Source organism: Grammomys surdaster, unplaced genomic scaffold, assembly GCF_004785775.1.
Source record: "Grammomys surdaster isolate TR1022 unplaced genomic scaffold, NIH_TR_1.0 125896, whole genome shotgun sequence".
NCBI lineage: Eukaryota > Metazoa > Chordata > Mammalia > Rodentia > Muridae > Grammomys > Grammomys surdaster.
The window spans coordinates 1129831-1150889 of record NW_021620720.1 but is presented as its reverse complement, the minus strand read 5'-3'; the positions used below and the strand labels follow the sequence as shown (position 1 = coordinate 1150889).

Sequence of the window (21059 nt, the reverse complement as noted above, 5' to 3'; positions counted from 1 at the left end):
TGGGGTTTGGTTTCATTTACAGAAAATGGAGGGTCATTTCATTCACCTAGATTGTTACTCAGTAGAGCAAATTGTTACTTCCCTGGTAAAGCAAGAGCCTAAGAAATTCCTCAGAAGGCAAAGGATATGATTTGAAAGAGGAGTATTTTAGGCAAACGGAAGGCAAACGCCATAGACAACTAGGAATCAGAGTCTGAGCTGGAAGGCTAGGACCCACTCCTGGCCGTTCTTTACAAAATGAGACACTAAGACCAGAGGCTGGAAGTAACTGGCCTAAAAATGTGGGGAGTTCCAGGGCCCCAGTAGCTCTGCCATCCCTCCTCACACTAGGAATGATGGTTCTAACGTGGCTTAAAATAATTTTTAAAAATTTTATTTTATTTTTGTTGTTTTTAATAAATCTTTTTTTCAAAGATTTATTTATTTATTATATATGAATACACTGTAGCTATCTTCAGACACACCAGAAGAGGACATCAGATCTCATTACAGATGGTTGTGAGCCACCATGTGGTTGCTGGGATTTGAACTCAGGACCTCTGGAAGTGCAGTCAGTGCTCTTAACCACTGAGCCATCTCTCCAGCCCTTAAAAATTTTATCGTTGTCATGTATATAGCGAGGGTGCATACATGGCACGAAACACATGTGAACGTTAGAGGACAACTCCAGACCATCTGTCGTCCTCTTCCGCCATGTGAGTTCTGGGGATCAAACTCAGGTCCTTATTCTTGGCAGCAAGCTTCTCTACATGCTAAGCCATCTCACTAGCCCCTGGCTTTCCCCAACCTCGCCCCCTTCCCCAACCACATTTCCATGTGTGGACCTTCTGAATTCTGATTTAACTTGTTGAGCTGTGCAAATGAAAATTGAGGAAGCCTCCATTCAGGTTTTATTTCACACAAGGAACATGATATTTTGGTATAAGTATATCCAAGGTGTGCTGTGTGGCTTGCGCTGACACTAAAGAGACTGTAAGCTGTGTTTAACCCAGATGCACGGCAGCCCACGTGCACGCGCTGACTTGTCACCAGTGTTTTTTAGTTGTGACGATAATGAAGGCGCTGTTTATGGGGGTGTGACCAAGAGCTGTGCTAAGCATTTTGCATACGCTATCTTTTGCCCTTCTGGCAAAACCGAGAGGTCTATGATTATCACCCCAGTTGTTTTTTTTTTTTGTTTTTTTTTTTTTTAGTTGAGGAACCGACTTGGAGAGGTGAGGGAACTTGCTGGAGCTCACCAAGCACAGGTGTCACAAGTAGGGACTGAGCCCCAGGCTGTCCGTGCCCTTTAGATTTGGGCGGCGGAGATGCTGGGAGACATGGGAGACTTCCTGGGGTTTGAGGAAACTGATAGTTAAAAGCACGTGGAACACCAGGTGTGACATGCTGTATCCTGTCTTCTAGAATCACCGCCGCCCCCCTATTCTCGACTGTCTCCTCCTGACCAGTACAAGCCACTGGGTAAGTGTGCCCTCCCCTGGATGGGTGGGCTGAATTGGGTGCCTTCAAACAGGGTGAAGTTTTACAAACACTCCCACGGCTGTTGCAGAAAGACTATTTACATCTTCAAATTCCAGGCTCCTCGTTAACCTCTCTGTGACCTTTAAACATGGGCCTGTGGGAGATAAATGGGTTCTGACTTAAGCTGTCCTTTGGAGGTGGGTTGGAATTTCTGGGTCTCTTTTTCTTCCTTCCTTCCCCCAGACTTGGGTTACTGTCCACCAGTGTGTTAACTGAGAGTATGACAGGCACACAGGGTATAGAGTCTTTGTTTAGCTATACCTGTCCTTGTCTCCCACCTGAACAGGTGGACAGAAGGCTAGCTGCCTCTGAGGGAGATACGTGGAGAGGGTATGTCATTGCAGACAAGTTCTGTGCTATGGCAAGCTGTCTTTTCTGTATAGCCTGGAGTCTTAAGTGCCAGCCTATGTTCTGGGGTTCACACATACATTTTAAAAAGCAGATGAGAAGCTGGAGAGATGGCTCATGGGTTGAGAGCACTTGCTGCTCATCCAAGAGGATCTGGGTTCGGTTCCCAACACCTGCATCAGGTGGTTCCCAGTTGCCTGCCACTTCAGTGCCCTCTTTTGGCCTCCAGGAGTGCTTGTATGCACTTGATGCACATGCAAACAAACACTCAGGCATGCACACACACACACACACACACACACACACTTATACACAGCTAGCTGACTAACTAACTGACTATTTAAAAGCAGAGATGCCCTGGGCCCTGTGCTCTCCTCTGTGGGTGCAGGGTAGTCATGTGGTCTGTGGAGTTCCAGTAGCAGGTGAGCTGGTCTTAAGAGGTCCAGCACAGCAACTCTATGACCAGTAGTTTCTGTGAGGCCCAGGCCTCCAAAGTGCATTGGCACGGTACAGGTGCTAGAACATTTCCATGTGAGCACAAAGAATAAGCTTGCACCGTTTCCGGTAGAAGCCTTCACTCTCAAGAGTGTGAGCTCTGGCTGGAAGGTCACTTCTCTGGGTCATGGATTCAGGTAGCTACCCCAAGTTTCTTCCAACCCTTCATCTCCAGTGAAGTCAGAGATACAGACACCCTAGACTTGCTTGAGGAGTTTGATCCCTGGAAAATAGAGCATAGGCTGTCCCTCGTGGGTGTGGGAGGCAGTGACTGAGCAGTGATGTTTGTTCCAGCTGTGAGCCCTGTGCCCGGGAGCTTTGTTTACTTGTCTGGGAACTAGTGGGGTCATGGTCGTATGGTAGATGAGGGGGAGCCAGCTGAGTGAGGAGAGGGAGACTCTAGCTGAGGAACTGCAGGGCTGAGAGACTGACCCAGCTCAGCCACAGCTCAGCTCAGGCCATGGCTTCCCCATCTTCCTGCCACAGACCAGCCTCGGAATCTCCTAAGTCCTATAGAGGGTGCCTTGCTTCATTAGAGAAAGAAACACTCAAAAGTTCATAGCCAATGGCAGGCTCATTGCCGGAGAAACTGTCAGTCAGCCTGAGGAAAAAGCAGAAAAGCCCTAGAGAGTGACCATTTAAAAATTAAAAGGAAGCCGGGAAGTGGTGGCGCACACTTTTAATCCCAGCACTTGGGAGGCAGAGGCAGGTGGATTTCTGAGTTCGAGGCCAGCCTGGTCTACAGAGTGAGTTCCAGGACAGCTAGGGCTACATAGAGAAACCCTGTCTCGAAAAAACCAACCAAACAACAACAACAACAAAAAATGCTATCAGGTGTTGCATTACTTCACAGTGGGGCTCCTGAGTTCCAGAAAGCAAAGATGGCTCTCCCTGGGGCTCACAGAACTTCATGTTAGCATGAGAGCTAAGAATGGCTTATACTGGTCTGATCGAATCAAACTGGTTGATGGAGACAGGATCTTCTTATGTAGTCTAGTCGGCTTCCCTTCAAACTTTCCATCCTCTTGCCTCAGACTCCTCCTTCCTGCTTGCTGGAATTACAGATGTGCAGCACTGTGGCTGGCTTTGTTTTTGTTTTTTAAATGACGTGGTGAAAAAAAAAAGTTACGAGAATACTTCCTCATGAACGGCAACAAAATGTCGGTGGTGGGAAGGCCATACTCCTCCACCTTGACCGCTGTTACTCCTTCATGCTACCCTGAGCTGAGCAAGCAGTGGTGAGGCTCTCGTGGTGGTGGAGGGTGCTTAACTCTGTTGTAGGAAAGGGTGGTGACCCCTAATACCACCAGTTGTTCCTGGAGGTGCATCTTAAACTGGGGCTCCAGATCCCACCCAGGGCCCCCTCAATGGCTTCAGGTGGTGATAGCAAGCAGCTGGGAGAGAGATCTCTTTCTATAGCAGCCACCACAGGAAGGTTGCCTTTGAGGGCCTCAGTGGAAAGTCTAGGCTTGGCAAGTGTGTGACAGGTACTCAGTAGCTAGCTTCAACCAGTAGAAGCTACTTGCCCTTTTTATTCTCTCTGGAAACTTCTGGGTGCTACTGGGTGTTACCTCTATGGATGTAGCAGTTCAGTTCCCAGCACACACATCGGGAACTCAGAACTGTCTGTAACTGCAGATTCAGCAAATACATGGAGACGCGTACTTACACATAATTAAAAATAATACAAGTAAAAAAATTTTTTTAAAAGTCATAGGACCCAACCAACCTGTGACCTGGTGTTTTTCCTTCAGATGATTGGTGGAGGGCTCAGTACTAGCAATATTTGACATTTTAAAGAACAAAACCTTCCACACCTTTTATGTATTTCAAATACTGACTCTTTGAAAGGAAGCTAAAGATAGCACACCAGATTCCAGGGATAGCCCTTTCCTCAACGTTGCCCCCTCACCATGGCCCCCTCACCGTGGCCCCCTCACCGAGCCTCACATGAGGCTCCAGACATTCTCAGGACATTAGGTATTAAATGCAGACTCAAGGTAGGGAAGATAGCTCAATCAGTAAAGTGCTAGGACATGAGTTCAATCCCCAGGTCTGGTGGTACATGCCTGTCCCGCGACAGAGGAGGCCAAGACAGGAGTTCTCCCTGGGACTCGCTCGCTGGCCAGCCAGCCTGACCTACTCAGTGGACTCTAGGCCAGTGAGACCCTGCCTCAAAAAGTCAAAAAGCAAGGTGAGGACTGATACCCAGAGATGACCTCTGGTGTGTACACACACTCACACGCACGCACACAGTGTGCACGTGCATACACACAAACATGCAAACACACATACATACGAAGAGTGCAAAATTCTAAATCCTCCACTTCAGCGCTGAAGGGTTTATTTTGATGATTTTCTTATATCTTTATCTTCAATACAGCAGATAATTTTTTTGTGCCTTGAGATATAGTACAATATTTTTTAAAATTATTATTTCCTTTTCCTTGCATTGTTTCCCTTTTTATTATTTATACGATTATTATATATTCTATATATTATATAATAATTACACACACACACAATCAATTTACTTCTTTGCTTCTCTGATGACATGAGACCAAGAACCAAAATCAAATTCAGCATCTGGCAATCGGGAAATGAAAAAGAAAAAAGCTGAATTGGGTCCTGTTTCATCTTTACCGCTTTGCAAGCCATGCGGGAAAAGGAAAAATTTTCTGCAAAATGAAATGGAATCCTGGCTAGCTAGAGCCTAAGCTGGGAGAATTGTTCCAGGAGTCCCAGCCCCTGGTGGCTGCTGGGCCATCTGGGGCCAGCCAAGCCAGATCTGGCTTGTGCTGGGTGAGCTGAAAAACTTATGGGCTTCCTGGTCCATGTGTCTCAACTCCTGGACAGACCTGTCTGTCCCTTACTGGGCACAGCTTCATACTGTTGGTAGCAGAGGCCCAGTCCTCAGAGGAAAAAAATTCCCAACTCTTCCCATTCCCCAGAGCACCAGTTTATGAACCCAGTGAGGTAGAAAACGTTCCCTTCCATCTCAGCGCACACCGCGGGCAGGGGACGGCCGACGATGCATGCCATATGAAGTGCTTAATTAAGCCTGCTTTTAAAATCAAGCATGAATGCAAAACCAAGCTCCACAGGCCGTTTGGATGTTGGGGAGTGGGAGAGTTGAGAGAGATAGCAAAAGTTAATCTGAGAGCAAACACTTGGGCCTTAGTGAGAAGCGTGTGGGAGCAGAAGTGACTAGCGACTTCTTAAGCTTCCCAGCTCCGGGAGGAAGGAAGGAAGGGGAGAGAGAAGGAAGCAAGAACGAACAACTTCAAGAATTTTAATGGTTGTGATTAAGTTTAGCAGCTATGAATTGTTCAGGGACTTAATTTAACCTTACCCAAACAGGCTTCAAGTTGGTGCTTGCTCAGTCCCCTGAACACAGACTGTTTCCACGGTCAGGACATCTGAGACTCTTCCTTATGTCAGGGGTCACAGTGGTGTGCATTTTCCCAGAAGGGTTCTGAGGCTAGATAGTTGGCCTGGTTTGGCGTGATCCTGAGACTGGGTTCTAGAGTGACATCAGAAACTTGTGAGGGGGCTGGAGTTGTAACTCGGCTGGTAAGTGGTTGCCTGACATACATGAAGTCCTGGGTTTGGTTCCCTGTGCTGCACACTCCAGCTTTGATGGCTCAGGCCTGCAATCTCAGCATTTAGAAGGTGAGAACAAGAGAGTCAGGAGTTCAAGGCCATCCTTGGCTAGGTATTGGCATCAAGGTCAGCCTGGGCTACAGGAACAAATAACTAATAAACACGTGGTCCCCCAGGACATCTGCCCTTTGTATGCATATGCCTTTTGGCCAACTGATTTCTCTTTTTTTTTCCTCCTTGAACAGATCTGTCCGATTCTACATTGTCTTACACTGAAACCGAGGCCACCAACTCCCTCCTCACTGCTCCGGGTGAATTCTCAGGTTGGCATATTTCTCCTTACTCCTCGCTGTGGGCGGTACCAATGGGAAGAGGTGCGGGTACGTTGGTGGAATGGATTTTGGTTTCTTGTGATTTTTTTTTTTTTTTGGTTTTTCGAGACAGGGTTTCTCTGAGTAGCCCTGGCTGTCCTGGAACTCACTCTGTAGACCAGGCTAGCCTCGAACTCTCGAACTCAGAAATCCGCCTGCCTCTGCCTCCCAAGTGCTGGGATTAAAGGCGTGCGCCACCACCGCCCGGCCGTTTCTTGTGATTTTTGTTCACTTGATTCGCCCACTCTGTAAATGGAAAGATGGTGTGTGTGTGTGTGTGTGTGTGTTTTGCTGGTGTTATTGGAGGTAAGAAATGTGTGCGGCATCACATGCGTGTCAGCCCAGTACTCAGGAGGCTGAAACCAGAGAGGAGTTTAATGCCAGCTTGGGCTCCAAAGCTACGTGGATGGGGACCTGAAGATAATAACTCGCCAGGTTTAACTGGGTTCTCCACCATGTCTCTGCCATTTCCATGGCTTAGAAAGGTCTCTCCATCATTGTAGCTTGGGACACTTCTCTGTAATAGGAGACCTCAAGGTGGGTGGGTCTTTTTCCCTCCGTGCTCTGGGGGAGGGGCTGTGGGTAAGCCAAGGGGATAGCTTGGGCAGACTGGCAAGGGGGGGAGTTTGCTAAAAGCTGGTCGTATTTGTGCCCTATACATGACAAGAAGCCGGAGGAAGGAACGGAACCCCTGGCTTTGGTGCTGTCCCCTGACTGTCTGAAATTCCTAGATGCTGGCCCTAAGACCCCTCAGATTCAAGGGAACTTCTTCATATGAGAGGCTGGGTAGGAGGAACTGGGGCAGGAGGACCAGGAGACTTGGGTGTCTGAGGTCCTTGTGGCCTTCTGGGAGCATGATCAGTAGAGTGTGCCATGTGGCAGCTGGGCTTGTGGCCTGGGGTGGGGGGTAGCTAGCTGAGCCTCTGCATCTTCTCCTGGCTCTACATCCAAGCATAAAAGCAGAGTAGTGGGGATGAGTGACCAGGGTGAGCCAGGCTCAACCCAGCGCCTTACATTGTGTCAAGATAGCTGGGCTGTCAACCCATACGTGTAGTGATTCCTTGTGTCCCTCAGGGCCACATAGCCTTTGTGGCCACAGGAACCTGAGCTCCTTGCTAGTTCAGTGTACCCTGATGACTATATTCCCAGAATTCCCTTTGTCACTTCTTGTGCTCCTGTGAGTCTTAAGGTGACAATGCTGGCTGCTCCCAGACACTTCTCTGTTTCCCTAGCCTAGAGCTCTTCCCTGTCCATTTCCTGGTCTTCCTGAGTTCCTGGGAAGAGACCACGGGACTGTGGTTGTTTTAAGAGATGGAGGCAGAAGTTGAAACCCTACGGTGAGCTTGTGGCCCACGTGACACAGGAATCCAGGTCTCCTATCTCCGACTCCTGTCTGCTCTCTGATCCCTTAAAGATCTAGCCCAGGTAGCTGCGTGTCACCACGCCTTTAAGCCTAGAACGCAAGGGAGCAGAGGCAGGCAAACATTTGTGATACAGATTATAGCCTGGTCTATAGTTCCAGCCAGCTGGAGATACATAGTGAGACTCATCACAAAAAAAGGACAAAAAACAAAAGATCCAGGCAGGATGCCGGGTGGTGGTAGTGGCTCACTGCTTTAATCCCAGCACTCGGGAGGCAGAGGCAGGTGTATCTTTGAGTTCGAGGCCAGCCTGGTCTACAGAATGAGTTCCAGGATAACCAGTGCTACACAGAGAAGCCCTGTCTTGAGGGATGGGGGCAGGGGGTGGAGAGAAAAGATTCAGCCACGTGATGCCAAGTTACAGCATAGACCATTTTCTCCTCCGGCATGCAGGCAGAGCCACATGTGACTGAAATGAAGGGACACTGATTATTTTTGAGTTTATGATTCTGGGTCCCTGCCAGCTCTCATGGCTGTTAAGTCAGGGGAATTGCCTTGGTGCCCTTGGGTTGCAGGATAAATGGGTGCTTTTACATCTTTTTTCCTTGTCAACTGTGGAAACGTGTGTGTGCGTGTATGTGTGTGGTGTGGTGTGTGTTTCACAGTGCATTTGCATTTGTGAGCTTCCTTGATTGCAGAGGAAGCAGGTTCTGCTTGGTTCCTGTTTGAAGGACTGGACCTCAAAGCACACCTGCAGGAGGCCTTCCCCCAACCAGGCTCCTGCACCCCACGCACATGTGGGGACCATAGACTGGACTGTGTTGGGGTAGCCTGTGCTGGGGACGTCTACCCAGATATCTCAGAGCTGATCCTGTAGTACTGGGCAGTGAAGAGGCCACTGTTGGTCTTGATTGTCACGGAAAAATAAAAGTGGCTGGGCGGGTTGTGGTGCACGCTTTTAGTCCCAGCACTCGGGAGTCAGAGGCAGGTGGATTTCTGAGTTCGAGACCAGCCTGGTCTATAGGATGAGATCCAAGATAGCCAAGGCGACACAGAGATACCTGTCTTGAAAACAAACGGGACAAAAAGGAAAAAAAGGTGTCTAGTGGTTGGCATTCTGAGAGGCTGAAAGATGTGAGAAGAAAGTTTGGGGTGTGAGGGAGGAGGGAATGCTGTGTAATGGGCTTTGGGCTGGAATCTTGATGGTCTGAGAAAGCAAGTGGAATGGTTTTTGTGTCCTCCTGTGTTGGTATTGGCTAGAGGGGCGGGGGTCCTTGGCAGGTGGGGAAAAGTCCCAGGGGACCACAGGCCTTGATGGATAGGAGAGTCATGACTACTTCATCCTGTTCGGATAGTGATGTCACACAGGAGGGCATGGGGGGGATTTGAAATCAGAAAGGCCAGGAGCAGAGTGGGTCAGGCCAAGACATTTGATGGTCAGGGACCACCAGTAGGGTGATTGCGGTGTTGGTGATGATATTGGTGTCTCTCGACCCCCACTCTCAGATCAGTACCAACTCTTCTTCATCGTCTTGACTGGCCACTTAGGAAGATAGTTGCCATTCTCCCACTGTCCCTACAGAGTCCCTTCTGGAACAGTACACGTTCCTGGTCCTGTTCACAGTTTGCTCATGGAGGCTTGGGTGGAGTAACTTTAGTGCCAGGGCTGCAGTGAGAACGCACTGACACAGGACCCCGCTTCTCTGTGCAACCACTGAGCAAATCTCCTAGAGAACACAGAGGCCCACCAGACAACGACTGTGCTATCCTTCTGTTCTGTGTCCTGATGGATTGTGCCCTTGAGGGCCTGGTCCCTCTCACATTAGACCAGCCTGACAATCACAGCCTGGCCAAACCTCCTGTCTCTCGGTCCTCTTGTCCTGTGACTAAGGCCACATAGGGGGATGGCAGAATTTGGGAACCAGTCACAGGCCCAGGCAGACGAGGACACATGAGAAGCTCCAGGGAAGCAGGGGGTCCTGTTCTAATTTGACAGAATGAGGCCTCTTTTGGGGGTGCACTCGGAACTCTGGTGCTATGGTGTCCTCACTTCATTTGTGTCTGGGGTACTATCTCCTGGCTATCCAAAGTCACTGTAGGTATCCACTGTCAGCATGGGCTCTCAGTCAGGTCCTGTGATCCACACAGGAAACCGAAGGTCAAAGGGTACAGGTGACTTCACCAAGGTCACTCAGGTGGGAGAGATTAGACATGCACCATCAACCAGATCCCGTAGAACCTCACGTCCAGTGTCTTCAGTGAGATTTGGATAAAATCACCAGCCTTGAAGTCTGTTTTGGGGGTGTTCTTGGCCCTCTGGGGTTGTGATTTTCTTGCTTCACTTGGGTCTGGGGTACTGTCCTCTGGCTAGCTAAGGACCCCTTGTCCTCTTGGGCATCTTCTTTAAAGCACTGACATCTCTTTCCTGTTCCCTTGACTTCAGTACAGTTGGATTAAGCATGATCAGCTGAAGGTACTCACACTACGGTGTGGGTGGCTGTGAGTTATCCTCTTTTGGAAGGCAGAGTATGCTTTCAGTCATAGAAGTGCAGCGCGAGGGGGCAGTGGGAACTGGTGGTTTGAGGAGAGCTGGTGGGATGGGCAAGATTCTCTCAGCATCCTCTATTGCAACCTAGAAGAAGAGAGTACCCTGGGTGGGCGAGAGAAGGAAGAACTGTAGTCATTCCATGAGAACTCAAGGTGGCAGGCCACTGAACATGTAGGCCTGCCCAGTCCCATGCTGGGGCACCTGGCTGGTATCTGTACACCCCACGATTACCATTTGGTAACTAATCAGAGCCTCATGGATAATTGGTCAGGTTTATTTAATCCAGCATTTTCTTTATCCCATATAAGCTGCCTGTAGTGGAGACTAGGCAGTCCCTTCTGTTGGCCTTAACTGTGTTTGCTAGCCTCTCAGTCTGGGCTATATCACTGGAAGCATACCCTCCTCAGGAGTAGGCAGTACTGTTGTGGTGGTTGGGGCTGAGCTGGATCTGGGTGTCTACCTAATCTGAAGCTCCTTAGGGACCCTGGCCCTCCTATCCATGTTCTCATTCTCCAAGCTAACAGTTTGGAGACAGGCTCAGAGAGATTAAGAGACTGGCTGTGAGCCATACAGCAAGCACTGGTGGCTGGAGTTAGCCAAGAAGTAGGTGGCCCTGTGTTGTTTGTTCACCTGCGCTCTGTCCCGTGGCTCTTGGCTCTCAGCTGTGTGCCCTTTGTCCACATTTTCAGTTCCATACAGATGAGACAATGTTGCTGTCTCTCTTTGATTGTCGGGGTCACGGGTCTTGTCTAGCAACAGCCTCTGTCTCTGTGTCCCTAAGGACTCTGGCAGCTTCAGCCGGCACACATCTCCCCGGCAGAGGCTTCGTAACAGTTAGCTCCGGGTTCAAGTCTCTGCTCTGCCACCTGAGTAGTTGAGAGGGGGCAGCTGCTTAGCCACCCTGCCCCTCAGTTTTTCTACTTGCGGAATGGGAGACAATAGTAAAATGGCCTTTAAAGAAGGCAGTAACTGCACCTCTGGTCAGAAAGGTGTAGTCTTGTGTGAGGGTGTGGCTCTTAAAGGTACCTAACCTGGAGATGAGACCTGTATCAATTCTGCCCTCCAGGTGCCCACATCAGGTGCCGTGGTAGGAGGCAGTTGGGAGCCTCCTGTTGAGAGGCAGCCAGGAGTCTCAGAAGAGGGGGTTACCCAAGTGGGGCTTTAAAGGATAGCTAGAAGTCTGCCATTGTTTCTTTATACGTGCACATGTGGTATGTTCATATGTGCACGTGTGGTGTGTTCATATGTGCACATGTAGTATGTTCATACATGCACATATGGCATGTTCATATATGTACATGTGGTATGTTCATATGTGCACATGTGGTGAGTTTATATGTGCATGTGTGATATGTTCATACGTGCACATATGGTATGTTCATATGTGCACGTGTGGTGTGTTCATATGTGCACATGTAGTATGTTCATATGTGCGCATGTGGTATGTTCATATGTGCACACGTGGTATGTTCATATGTGCACATGTGGTATGTTCATACGTGCACATGTGGTATGTTCATACGTGCACACGTGGTATGCTCACATGTGCACACGTGGTGTGTTCATATGTGCACACGTGTATGAGTTTGAGTGCCATAGCACAGCTCCCAGGAGTTGCTCCTTTCCTTCCACCCATGTGGGACCCAGGGATCCAACTCAGTTGTCAGGCTTGACAGCGTGCACCTCACCCGGTAGACCCATCTCCCCGGGGGGAGGCAGGGATACAGGGCCAGCTCAGTGAGCTCCAGGAGCAGTCACACCTGGTGGTCAGTAGGGCCTGGATGCTACCATGCCTCTGAATGGTGTTCTTCGGATGAGCCTAGACTTACTGGGTGGTTGGGAGGAAATGGAGACAGCGGGGAGGAAATGCTAGCTGAAAAGATGGTTTTCTTAGGCCTTGGAGTTAGACTCTGGTTGGGTGGTCTCGTACTTGATTATGGGGGTTCCCTGGATAAAAAAGGCATCCTGGGATAGTGGGGTGGGGGACAGCTGGTGCTGTCCTCCCATGAACAGTGTCTGTTAGTGGCAAGCCCCTTCCCTGGGTTCTTTTTTTTAATTTCCATTTTCTCTTCTTTGTGCTCCTGACATGTCACAGAGACTCTTTTCTCCCAGGCTAGTTGCCAAGGGTGACAGGTCATGCAGAGGGGTAGAGGTGGCTGCTGAAAGATGACCAAGTGCCTGCTGTGTGTGTGTCGCACAGGGGTACCTTCAGGGGTATGTCACGGAGCATGATGGGATAAGGCAGTTTGCCGGGGTGGGTTCCAAGCTTAGCTCTGTCCTTTCCTGCTGGGTGGCTCCAAGCAAGCAAGACCCTTGCCTCCAGCACCTCAGTGTGATGCTACACAGGAGCATTGGGTCAGGGATCTCCAGCTCCATGGTGCCAGTGTGCCTCTGGATGTCGGTTCCAGCTCTTAGGTCTTAGGAGGTAGATGGGTTTCGAGGCTGGCCTTTATGGAGTACATCATCTTTGCACATCTTCTCTTCATGGCCCCATGCACAGCTTGAGACAGAGCTACGGGAAGAGGAAAGAGGGCTGGAGTCCCAGATGCCAGGACTCTGTTGGGATTGTGGGTGTTAGGGACAGTTTCACAAAAGCAGGCCATTCTGGGTTGGGTCTTGTAGGCTGACTAAGCGCTTGCTAAGAACAGGCTATGAGTTTTCTCTCAGTAGAGGGAACAGCTTGTGCAGAAATAGCTGAAGGTGGACGTGGGAGGGACGGGAGGGTGTGGAGAGTCCTGAGTGGTTCTCCTGAATGCTGTGGTTAAGAACAGAGGGATTATGGCCCCTGGGGACCAGGGAACCCTAGGACATGCTTGGTCCTAAAGGACATTGCCTAGCATTAAGCTAGCCCATAGCAGGGGTTCCCTTTTGTAAGTAGAAAAATCTGAATGTTCATGGAGACCAAGACAAAGCACTCAGCGCACGCGCGCGCACACACACACACACACACACTCACACTCACACATACTCTCACACACACATACACACACAAACACTCACACACAAACACACTCACACACACTCTCTCACACACATACACTCACTCTCACACACATTCTCACACACACACACATACACACACAAACACACTCACTCTCACACACTCACACATATTCTCACACACACTCACACATACTCTCACACACTCACACACAAACATAAACACGCACTCATACACACTCATACACACACATACTCTCACACACACATTCTCACACACACATACACAAACACACTCACACACACACTCTCACCCACACACTCATCACACACACTCTCTCACACACTCACACACTCATTAAACACACACATACATACTCACAGACACACACATTCTCACACACTCTCTCACACACACAGACACACAAACATGCACTCACATACACACTATAGTTAATGACCCTGTAAGCACAGAGCCCTGTGCCAGGCGCTTTCTCAAGTGCCATACATCTATGAGTTCATGGAATTTTCCAACACCTCTATGAGGCAGCCACTTTATTAGCCAAATTAAAGGAAGAAATGACGGAAGCTCAGAGAGGTTGAGTTGCTTGCCTAAGCTCACTCAGCTGGAAAACTTGGCTGGCCTCTGTGGGGCCTCCTGGGTACCCCGTCTGCCTCCTGGACAGTACAGGATTCAAATATGATCTTTGAGCTTCTGTGGTTTCTTTGCCTTCAGGGAACCAAGCTTCAGCATGAACAAATGTCTGTCACCCCAGATAGGGCACCGGTGACCAACAATAGGATTTTCACAAAGTCCAGCTTGGAGAGCCAGTGAATGTATTGGTTGGCTTGGAGAACGTGGGCAAAGGGTTACTCCCAGGAGCCTCTGTGGCTCCAAAGCCAGAGATCCACATCACTGCCAAGTTCCACCCCATCATGCGTGGTGATGTCATGGAAGCTGTATCATGGAGTCCTCCTTTCTCTTATATGTTCTAGCCTCCTCTGAGAGCACCGTGGCTAGGGAAGAGAGGAGGAAGTAATGGCTGGCCTCCCAAGCGAGCATCTTGTGATCCTTACCTCCCTCTCTCTAACTAGGGAGTGTCAGCAGCTCCTTGCCTATCACCATAGACCTAGCTGTCACGGTATTGTTCTACTGAATTAGTTGCCATGGCTACCAGGTATCTCCACAGCAAGACGGCAGTGGCGTGAACCCGTTATCGTATGCATCAGGGCATCTCTGCTCCTTGCCTGGTGGTAGGTGAAGGAGCGAGTAGTCAGGGAACTAGTGGAAGAGCTGAGAGGCAGCTGCTGGGTGTCTTCTGGGGTGCTGTGATTCTGAGCCACTCCCAGGACATCTTGGGATGCCTTTACCCAGGTTGCTTTTACCCAGTGGTCTCTGGCACAGGCTTTCTGAGGGCCTTCCAGAGGGTCCTCTTACCTAGTTTTGCTGTGTGTATGTGTGTGTGTGTGTGTGTGTGTGTGCGTACGAGCGCAAGTACCCTTGTACTCTCTCACACCATTCCCTCTAGCCCAGTCTCCCTGAGTATCAGCAACACTCAGGGGACACATTCAAACGTTTCCTTGTCTGGGTTGAGTGGCATTTCTTCCATGCAGAGAATATATCCTGAAGATACTTGACCAGACATTTTCTTTTTTTTTTTTTTTTTTTTTTAGATTTATTTATTTATTTTTTATTTATGAATATACTGTCACTGTCTTCAGACACACCAGAAGAGGGCATCCAATCTCATTACGGATGGTTGTGAGCCACCATGTGGTTGCTGGGACTTGAACTCAGGACCTCTGGAAGAGCAGTCAGTGCTCTCAACCGCTGAGCCATCTCTCCAGCCCGACCAGACATTTTCATATGAAACATTTTCCCTCCATGACCCTTGGCTGCCTATCTCCATTTTGTGGAAAGAATGTCTGAGATTTATGGCCTGTCCCTATGGTCCCCAGCCTGAGAGGGTAAAGCCTGAGGGACTGAAGTCCACAGAGTAGCCCATCACCCACCCTACCCTAAGCCTTGTGTTAGAAGGCCCCACTCACCTAATGGTAGAAGTTTTTGGATTTGGAAAAGCAGAGGTCTTGTGTCTGGAGCTGGCCTCAAAGCCACCAGCCCAGACTGTGAGGTATCACTGCCAACATGTTAGTGACCTTTAAAAGAGAATCGAGGAGTTGGACACATAGGTTAGTTAGCAGAGAACTTGCTTTGTGTGCACAAAGCCGTGGGTTCAGTCCCTAAGTACCACATATACTGGACCCAGTGTCCACACCCGTAATGCCACACCTGGAAGGTGGGGGCAGGAAGATCAGATGTTCAAGACCACCCTCAGCTACATAATGAACCCAGCCTGGGTTATGTGAGATCCTGTCTCAAAAAACCTGGAAATGATTTTATTCCCTTAGTCGTCTGGGATCAGGCAAGAGTGGACAGGGCTGGAGAAACCAACCACCAGCCAGGTTGGTAAAATGGCAGGGAAGTCACTCAGCAAGAGACTTGTAAGGACTGAGTTGGCTGGTCTATGCACAAAGCTGAGAATCAAGAGTTCCACTGATAGACCCATTTTACAGATGGAAAGGCCACGTGGTGGCAGTTTGAGATGACCAAAGGGTAGAAGGCCTAGGCCTCCTGGACTTCTGTCTGGGTAGTACTATTTTTATACTTCAGAAGCCCCTTGGACTGTCTGTATTCTCTGCTCAGTGAGGGAGAAAGGGGCAGCCAACCCAGACGGACAGCCATGCAGAATTTGGACAGAGCCAGGCACTTTTCTACTCTCCTCAGCATTCAAAAGCTCAGACTACAGTGGAGTCCTGAAGGTGGCATAACCCAGGTCCCTGTTCCAGACCAGAGCCTAGAGTTTCCTCAGCTAGACTGAAGTCCCAGTGATCCTCCTGCCTCTGTCCAACTCGGGCTAGGGTTACAGTTGTGTTCAGGACTACACCCAACTACTTATGTGGGTGCTGGGCTCTGAACTTTGGTCCTCATGACTGCTGGACAGTGCTCTCATTACTGAGCCGTCTTTCCAGTCCTCATGTCTAGCTTCTTTCCTTCAGCAGAGTGTGGGTGAGTGCTTTGTGCTGCTGCCATGTGCAGCTGCCTGCCGTTCTCATTTCTGGATGGAGTTTGTGGGCCGCGTGAAGGATCTGTGCGTTCTCTCTCATCTACACCACAGTTCCAGGAATCTGTGGCCCCTAGTCTGGGACTCCTACCCATGATGCAACAGTAAACATTCTGAGCTGGCCTTCTCATGGTCACGGGGACACGTTTCTCTTGGTTGTATACCTGGGCGTAGAGATGGTGGCTAGCCATTATCAGCCCCGTACCTCTTTCTAAAGGATCTGGGGATCGTTTCCAGGATCATAGCCTTAATGTGTGTGTACATGTGATTGCACATATGTTTATGCATGTACAGGTATATTTGAAGGCCAGAGGTCAACCATATGTGTCATTCTTTGAGGTGCTATCTACCTTGTTTTCTTGAGACATGTTTCCCACTGGCTTAAAGCTCACCAGGTAGGCAAGGTTGGTTGACCAGTGAGCATGTATCGAGCTGCCTGTCTCTACCTCCCCAGTGCTGGGATTACAAGTACATGCTACCATCCTTGGCCCCCCCCCCCCTTAATGTAGGTCCTGGGGATTGAACTCGGGGGAAGCGGTTTATAGACAAGCTTTGGGACAGTTTCTCACGAGTCCTTCTGCCAGGGCCACAGGCATTTCAGTCTGGGCCATTGGAGAGAGGTGTTCATTTGAAGCCTCAGAGCTGAGCCTAGCCCTGGGCTGTTCCTCTGGGTCCAGGACTCCTGCCTTCATGGCAGCCATGCCCAACCTACCACTCAAGTAGATCTGAGTCCTGGGCCTCGGGCTTCTCAGCCAGAGCTCCACATCTCCTAGGGCCCTGGGCAGTTAGTGCACTCTGAGAAAAACAGAAAGGAGGCAGGAGTGGAAGGAAACTCAACACTGGAAAAGAAGTATGTCTCCACTGAGCCAGGCCTTTCACCGGTAGCCAAAACATGACATTCCTGTACCCCAGGAACCACAGCCAGCTTGCCTCTCTGAGCTGTAAATCTTGCCTGGAGCTGAGCTGAGACAGTCCCTGGGACACAGGCAGGCAGTGTCCTTCAGCTGTTTGATGATGCCGAGCCTTGGGGAGACTTCATCATCTTTTCAGGGCTTTTGCTGTGGCCCAGGTGTACGGGGCTTCTTGTAGGCCTCAGGAAGAGCAGTGTGCACTTAACCCTAAGGGGCTCTTCTGCCTACCCACCCTCCCTTTCTTGGGTGCTTTGATGGGTAAGAGGTGTTTATGGGCTTGATTCACGACCCAGTTACCAGGGTTTTCCACGGAAATAACTTATTAAAGGGGCCGTGCACATAGCGGCATTGAAGTCTAGCGGGTGGTGTGCATCAAAGGCGGCACTGGGGCCTGGCAGTTGGAGCTTCGAGGGGTCCAGGGCTAGGGACTAGGGCCAGGCTTCTGAGGGGGACAGGCAGGGGGGTGACTGGGCTGCAGAGAAAACACTTAGGCTTAAGAAAACACCTCAGACAAACTGAAATTCAAGCCGTCGGAAAGGAACGAGTGCGCTGGCGTGTTTGTATGGGTTGGGGTGGGGTGGGTAAGGCCCAAGGTCCCAGGCCAGCCCCACCCACCAGGAATGGGGACACACATGCAGTGCCTGAGCTCTGCTGTCATGCCCCTTGGCACAGGGCTGTTTGGGGGAGGAAGCACCAAGGATGCACAGTGCCGGGCGCCAGCCCTAGAAGGATGGGCAGAGCCATCTGGTGGAGAAGAGAGGATGGGGAAAGGGATCTTGGAGGCCTTCTCTTCCCAGGTGCTTGATCCTTTGATTCAATATCCTGCCTGGATTTGTTTTGTTTTGAGGCAGTCTTCTGTAGCCCAGGCTAGCCCTGAACGTGCTCTATAGCCGAGAATGGCCTTGAATTTCTGATCCTCCTGCCTCCACATCCTGAGGGCTGAGAATATAGGTTTGTGCCACAAATGCCCATATTCACTTATGGAGCAGACCCAGAGGTCTGTGCACTCCTCTGACTGAGCTACATCCCCAAGGCCTGTATTATTCTGTCCTCCTTGCCGCTCCCCCTCTCTCCCTCTCTCCCTCTCCCTTCTTCCCTCCCTCCCTTTGTACGTGTCTGTGGTGTTTATGACGTGTATATGCACTGAAATGCATAGGACCAGAGGCCGGGCCTTCTTCGTCTCTTGCCTTATCATCTGCCTTAGTTTTTGAGACAGTCTTTCACTGAACAAACAGTAGCTCACTGTCTTTGTGGGGTTGGCTTTCAAGCCTCTGGGACCTGCCTGGGTTTGTTCCCTTCCCCTGCTTCAAGTGGGGTTACAGGCATACACCAGCCCCAACTTCTACCTGAGTGTGAGAATTTGAATTCAGATCCTTCATTTGCACAGTCAGCGCTTTACCTGCTGAGAGAGTTCCACAACCCCTAATTTGTTTTTGAGGTAGCCTTCCTTTTCCAGGAAGCCTTCAGAGACTGCAGCCCTCTCTCAGCAGCTTCTTTTTTCTGTACTTTTAGTGGGTACCATCTCTCTACTTCTTTCCTGCAGAGGACTTTGTATAGACCTTCTGTCCCCTGCCAGACAATGCATGACTTTTGGTCAGGACCTGGGTCTGCTTCTGCTCTTGGGCAACACATGACAATCATGATGGGTGTATCATAGTGGCCAAGTACAGGATGAATGTACATACCATGTTTCTTACTCCATATGCTTATTCATTCTTAATGATTTAGGGTCTGTGGTGATTTGTATCCATTTTACAGATGAGAAAGCCAAGGCCCAGATTAGAGAAGTAAGGTGCTCGTGATTGACAAGTGAATAGGGTCACTGGTACCTGCACCCATGTCAGCCTGACTCCAGAGTCTGTTACCCTGTACCTCTCTAGGCTGGCATGGCCCTCAGGCTCTGTCAGTCAGTCAGTCAGTCAGTCAGTCACCAGTAGCTAGAAAAATAAGACAAGCTCTCTGGAGCAGACAGGGTTTTTGTTGTTGGTTTTTTTTTTTGTTTTGTTTTTTGTTTGTTTTTGTTTTGTTTTTGTTTTTGGTCCAGATGAGATGCAATGTATGTTTTTGAAATTTTTGTTTTTAAGTATCCTGCTGCATGAAGTTTGCCCTTTTGGAACCAGTTACCACATAATAGTTGTTCTTTGTCATGCCTTCTGAAGGGCTCTTCCAAACTCCGAGGTCACCAGAGTTTCTTCTGGAAGTTTGATTGTTTGGGGTTTTGAGTTTAGGCTTTTAAATTAAAAAATATTTTTTAAAATGTATTTACTTTTGTTTACATGCATTGGTGTTTTGCTTGCATGTGTGAGGGTGTTGGATCCCCTGGAACTGGAGTTACAGCCAGTTGTGAGCCACCATGTGGATGCTGGGAATTGAACTTAAATCCTCCAGAGGAGCAGTTAATGCTCTTCACTGCTGAGCCATCTCTCCAGCCCTGTGTTGAGGTTTATAATCTATGATGAATTGATTTTTTTTAAATATATGTGTGTGTGTGCGTGCATGCGTGCGTGCGTGTGTGTCTGTCCTGGAACTTGCTCTGTTGACCAGGCTAGCCACAAAATCAGAGATTTCCCTGTCCCTGTCTCCTGAGTGCTGGGATAAAAGGTGTGCCCCATCACTGGCTGGCTGTCATTTTTTTTTTAAAAAACGAAGGTTTCCTACCATTGATTCAAAAGATATTTCTTTCTTGGGAACTATATTGGTTGGGACCTTTGTCAAAAGCCAATTTATGAGATGATGTGGCTCAGTGTTTACCTAGCATACAGGAAGCCGCACAGTCTGCAATACCGTATCCACCAGCTATAGGAACACAGGGCTGTGAATCGTAGCACTGAGGAGGTAGAGGCAGAAGGATCAGAAGTTCAAAACCGTCTTTGACTATATAGTGAGTTCAATGCCAGCCTGGGTTACACGAGACTCTGCCTTTAAAAAAAGTTCATGATTATGACACATACGCAGTTCTCCTTCTAGGTTCTTCTACATGTTTTGGTGTGTATCTTTTTCTTGTTCCAATATGTCTGAGTATTGATTACTACTGTGTGTGTTTTATGATGAACTTGGAAACCAAGTAGTGTGAATTATTCAACCTTGTTTTGAAAGTTTTGGCTTCTTCAGGTTTTTCCCATTTGCTATTTATTTGCTATGAATTTTAGGTCAGCCTACTGACTGCCACAGAAAGGCCAGTGGGGATGTGTATTGAGATTGCCTGGAATCTGAAGATCAATATGGGAGAAACTGTCATTTGACTCCTCAGCTAATGATATGCTAATGATATGCTAATGAACAACCCTCTTTCCCCACATCTTTCTTCAGTGCCTCAGCTAAATGTGTGGACAGGGCTTCCATATTCTTTCTCCCCCACGCCTTCCTTTTTTGAGACATGTTTCTCTGTGTAGCCCTGGCTGTCCTGGAACATACTTTGTAGATCAAGCTGGCCTTGAACTCAGAGATTTGCCTGTCTCTGCCTCCCAGGTTCTGGGATTAATAGTGTGTGCCACTACCACCCTACAATTACCATAAAGTGATACTTTATGTTTTCTAGAGACTGCTCCTTGGTGGGTAGAGTGCTTAATGGTACACACAGGGCCCAGTATTCACTCCCCAGCACTGCATAAGTTAGATGTGGTAGTTCACATATATAATAAAACTAGGTTATTTGATGCAGGGGAATCAAGTTCAAGATCACTGTTGTCTGTATGTAGCAAATTCAAAGGCAGCTTGGGCTACATGAGACCCTGTCTCCAAACAAACAAAACCCTGCCAATTCCTACCCCCCCAAACCCCACAAACATTTTCTAGATGCATGCTATTAATCATTAGAAGCTATCTCGTGTTGCAGGTGA

The 21059-nt window shown here is 49.0% G+C and overlaps 1 protein-coding gene across 2 annotated transcripts in view; it reads left to right on the top strand.

Annotated features, from left to right (window-relative positions):
• Smad6 (SMAD family member 6) overlaps positions 1-21059 on the top strand; it is a 70560-nt gene that overhangs the window by 8857 nt on the left and 40644 nt on the right. For both annotated transcript variants that reach the window (XM_028752372.1, XM_028752373.1), the window contains 2 exons: positions 1405-1461; positions 6213-6290. In XM_028752372.1, the coding sequence (XP_028608205.1) occupies positions 1405-1461; positions 6213-6290 (135 nt within the window). The remainder of the gene's footprint in view (positions 1-1404; positions 1462-6212; positions 6291-21059) is intronic.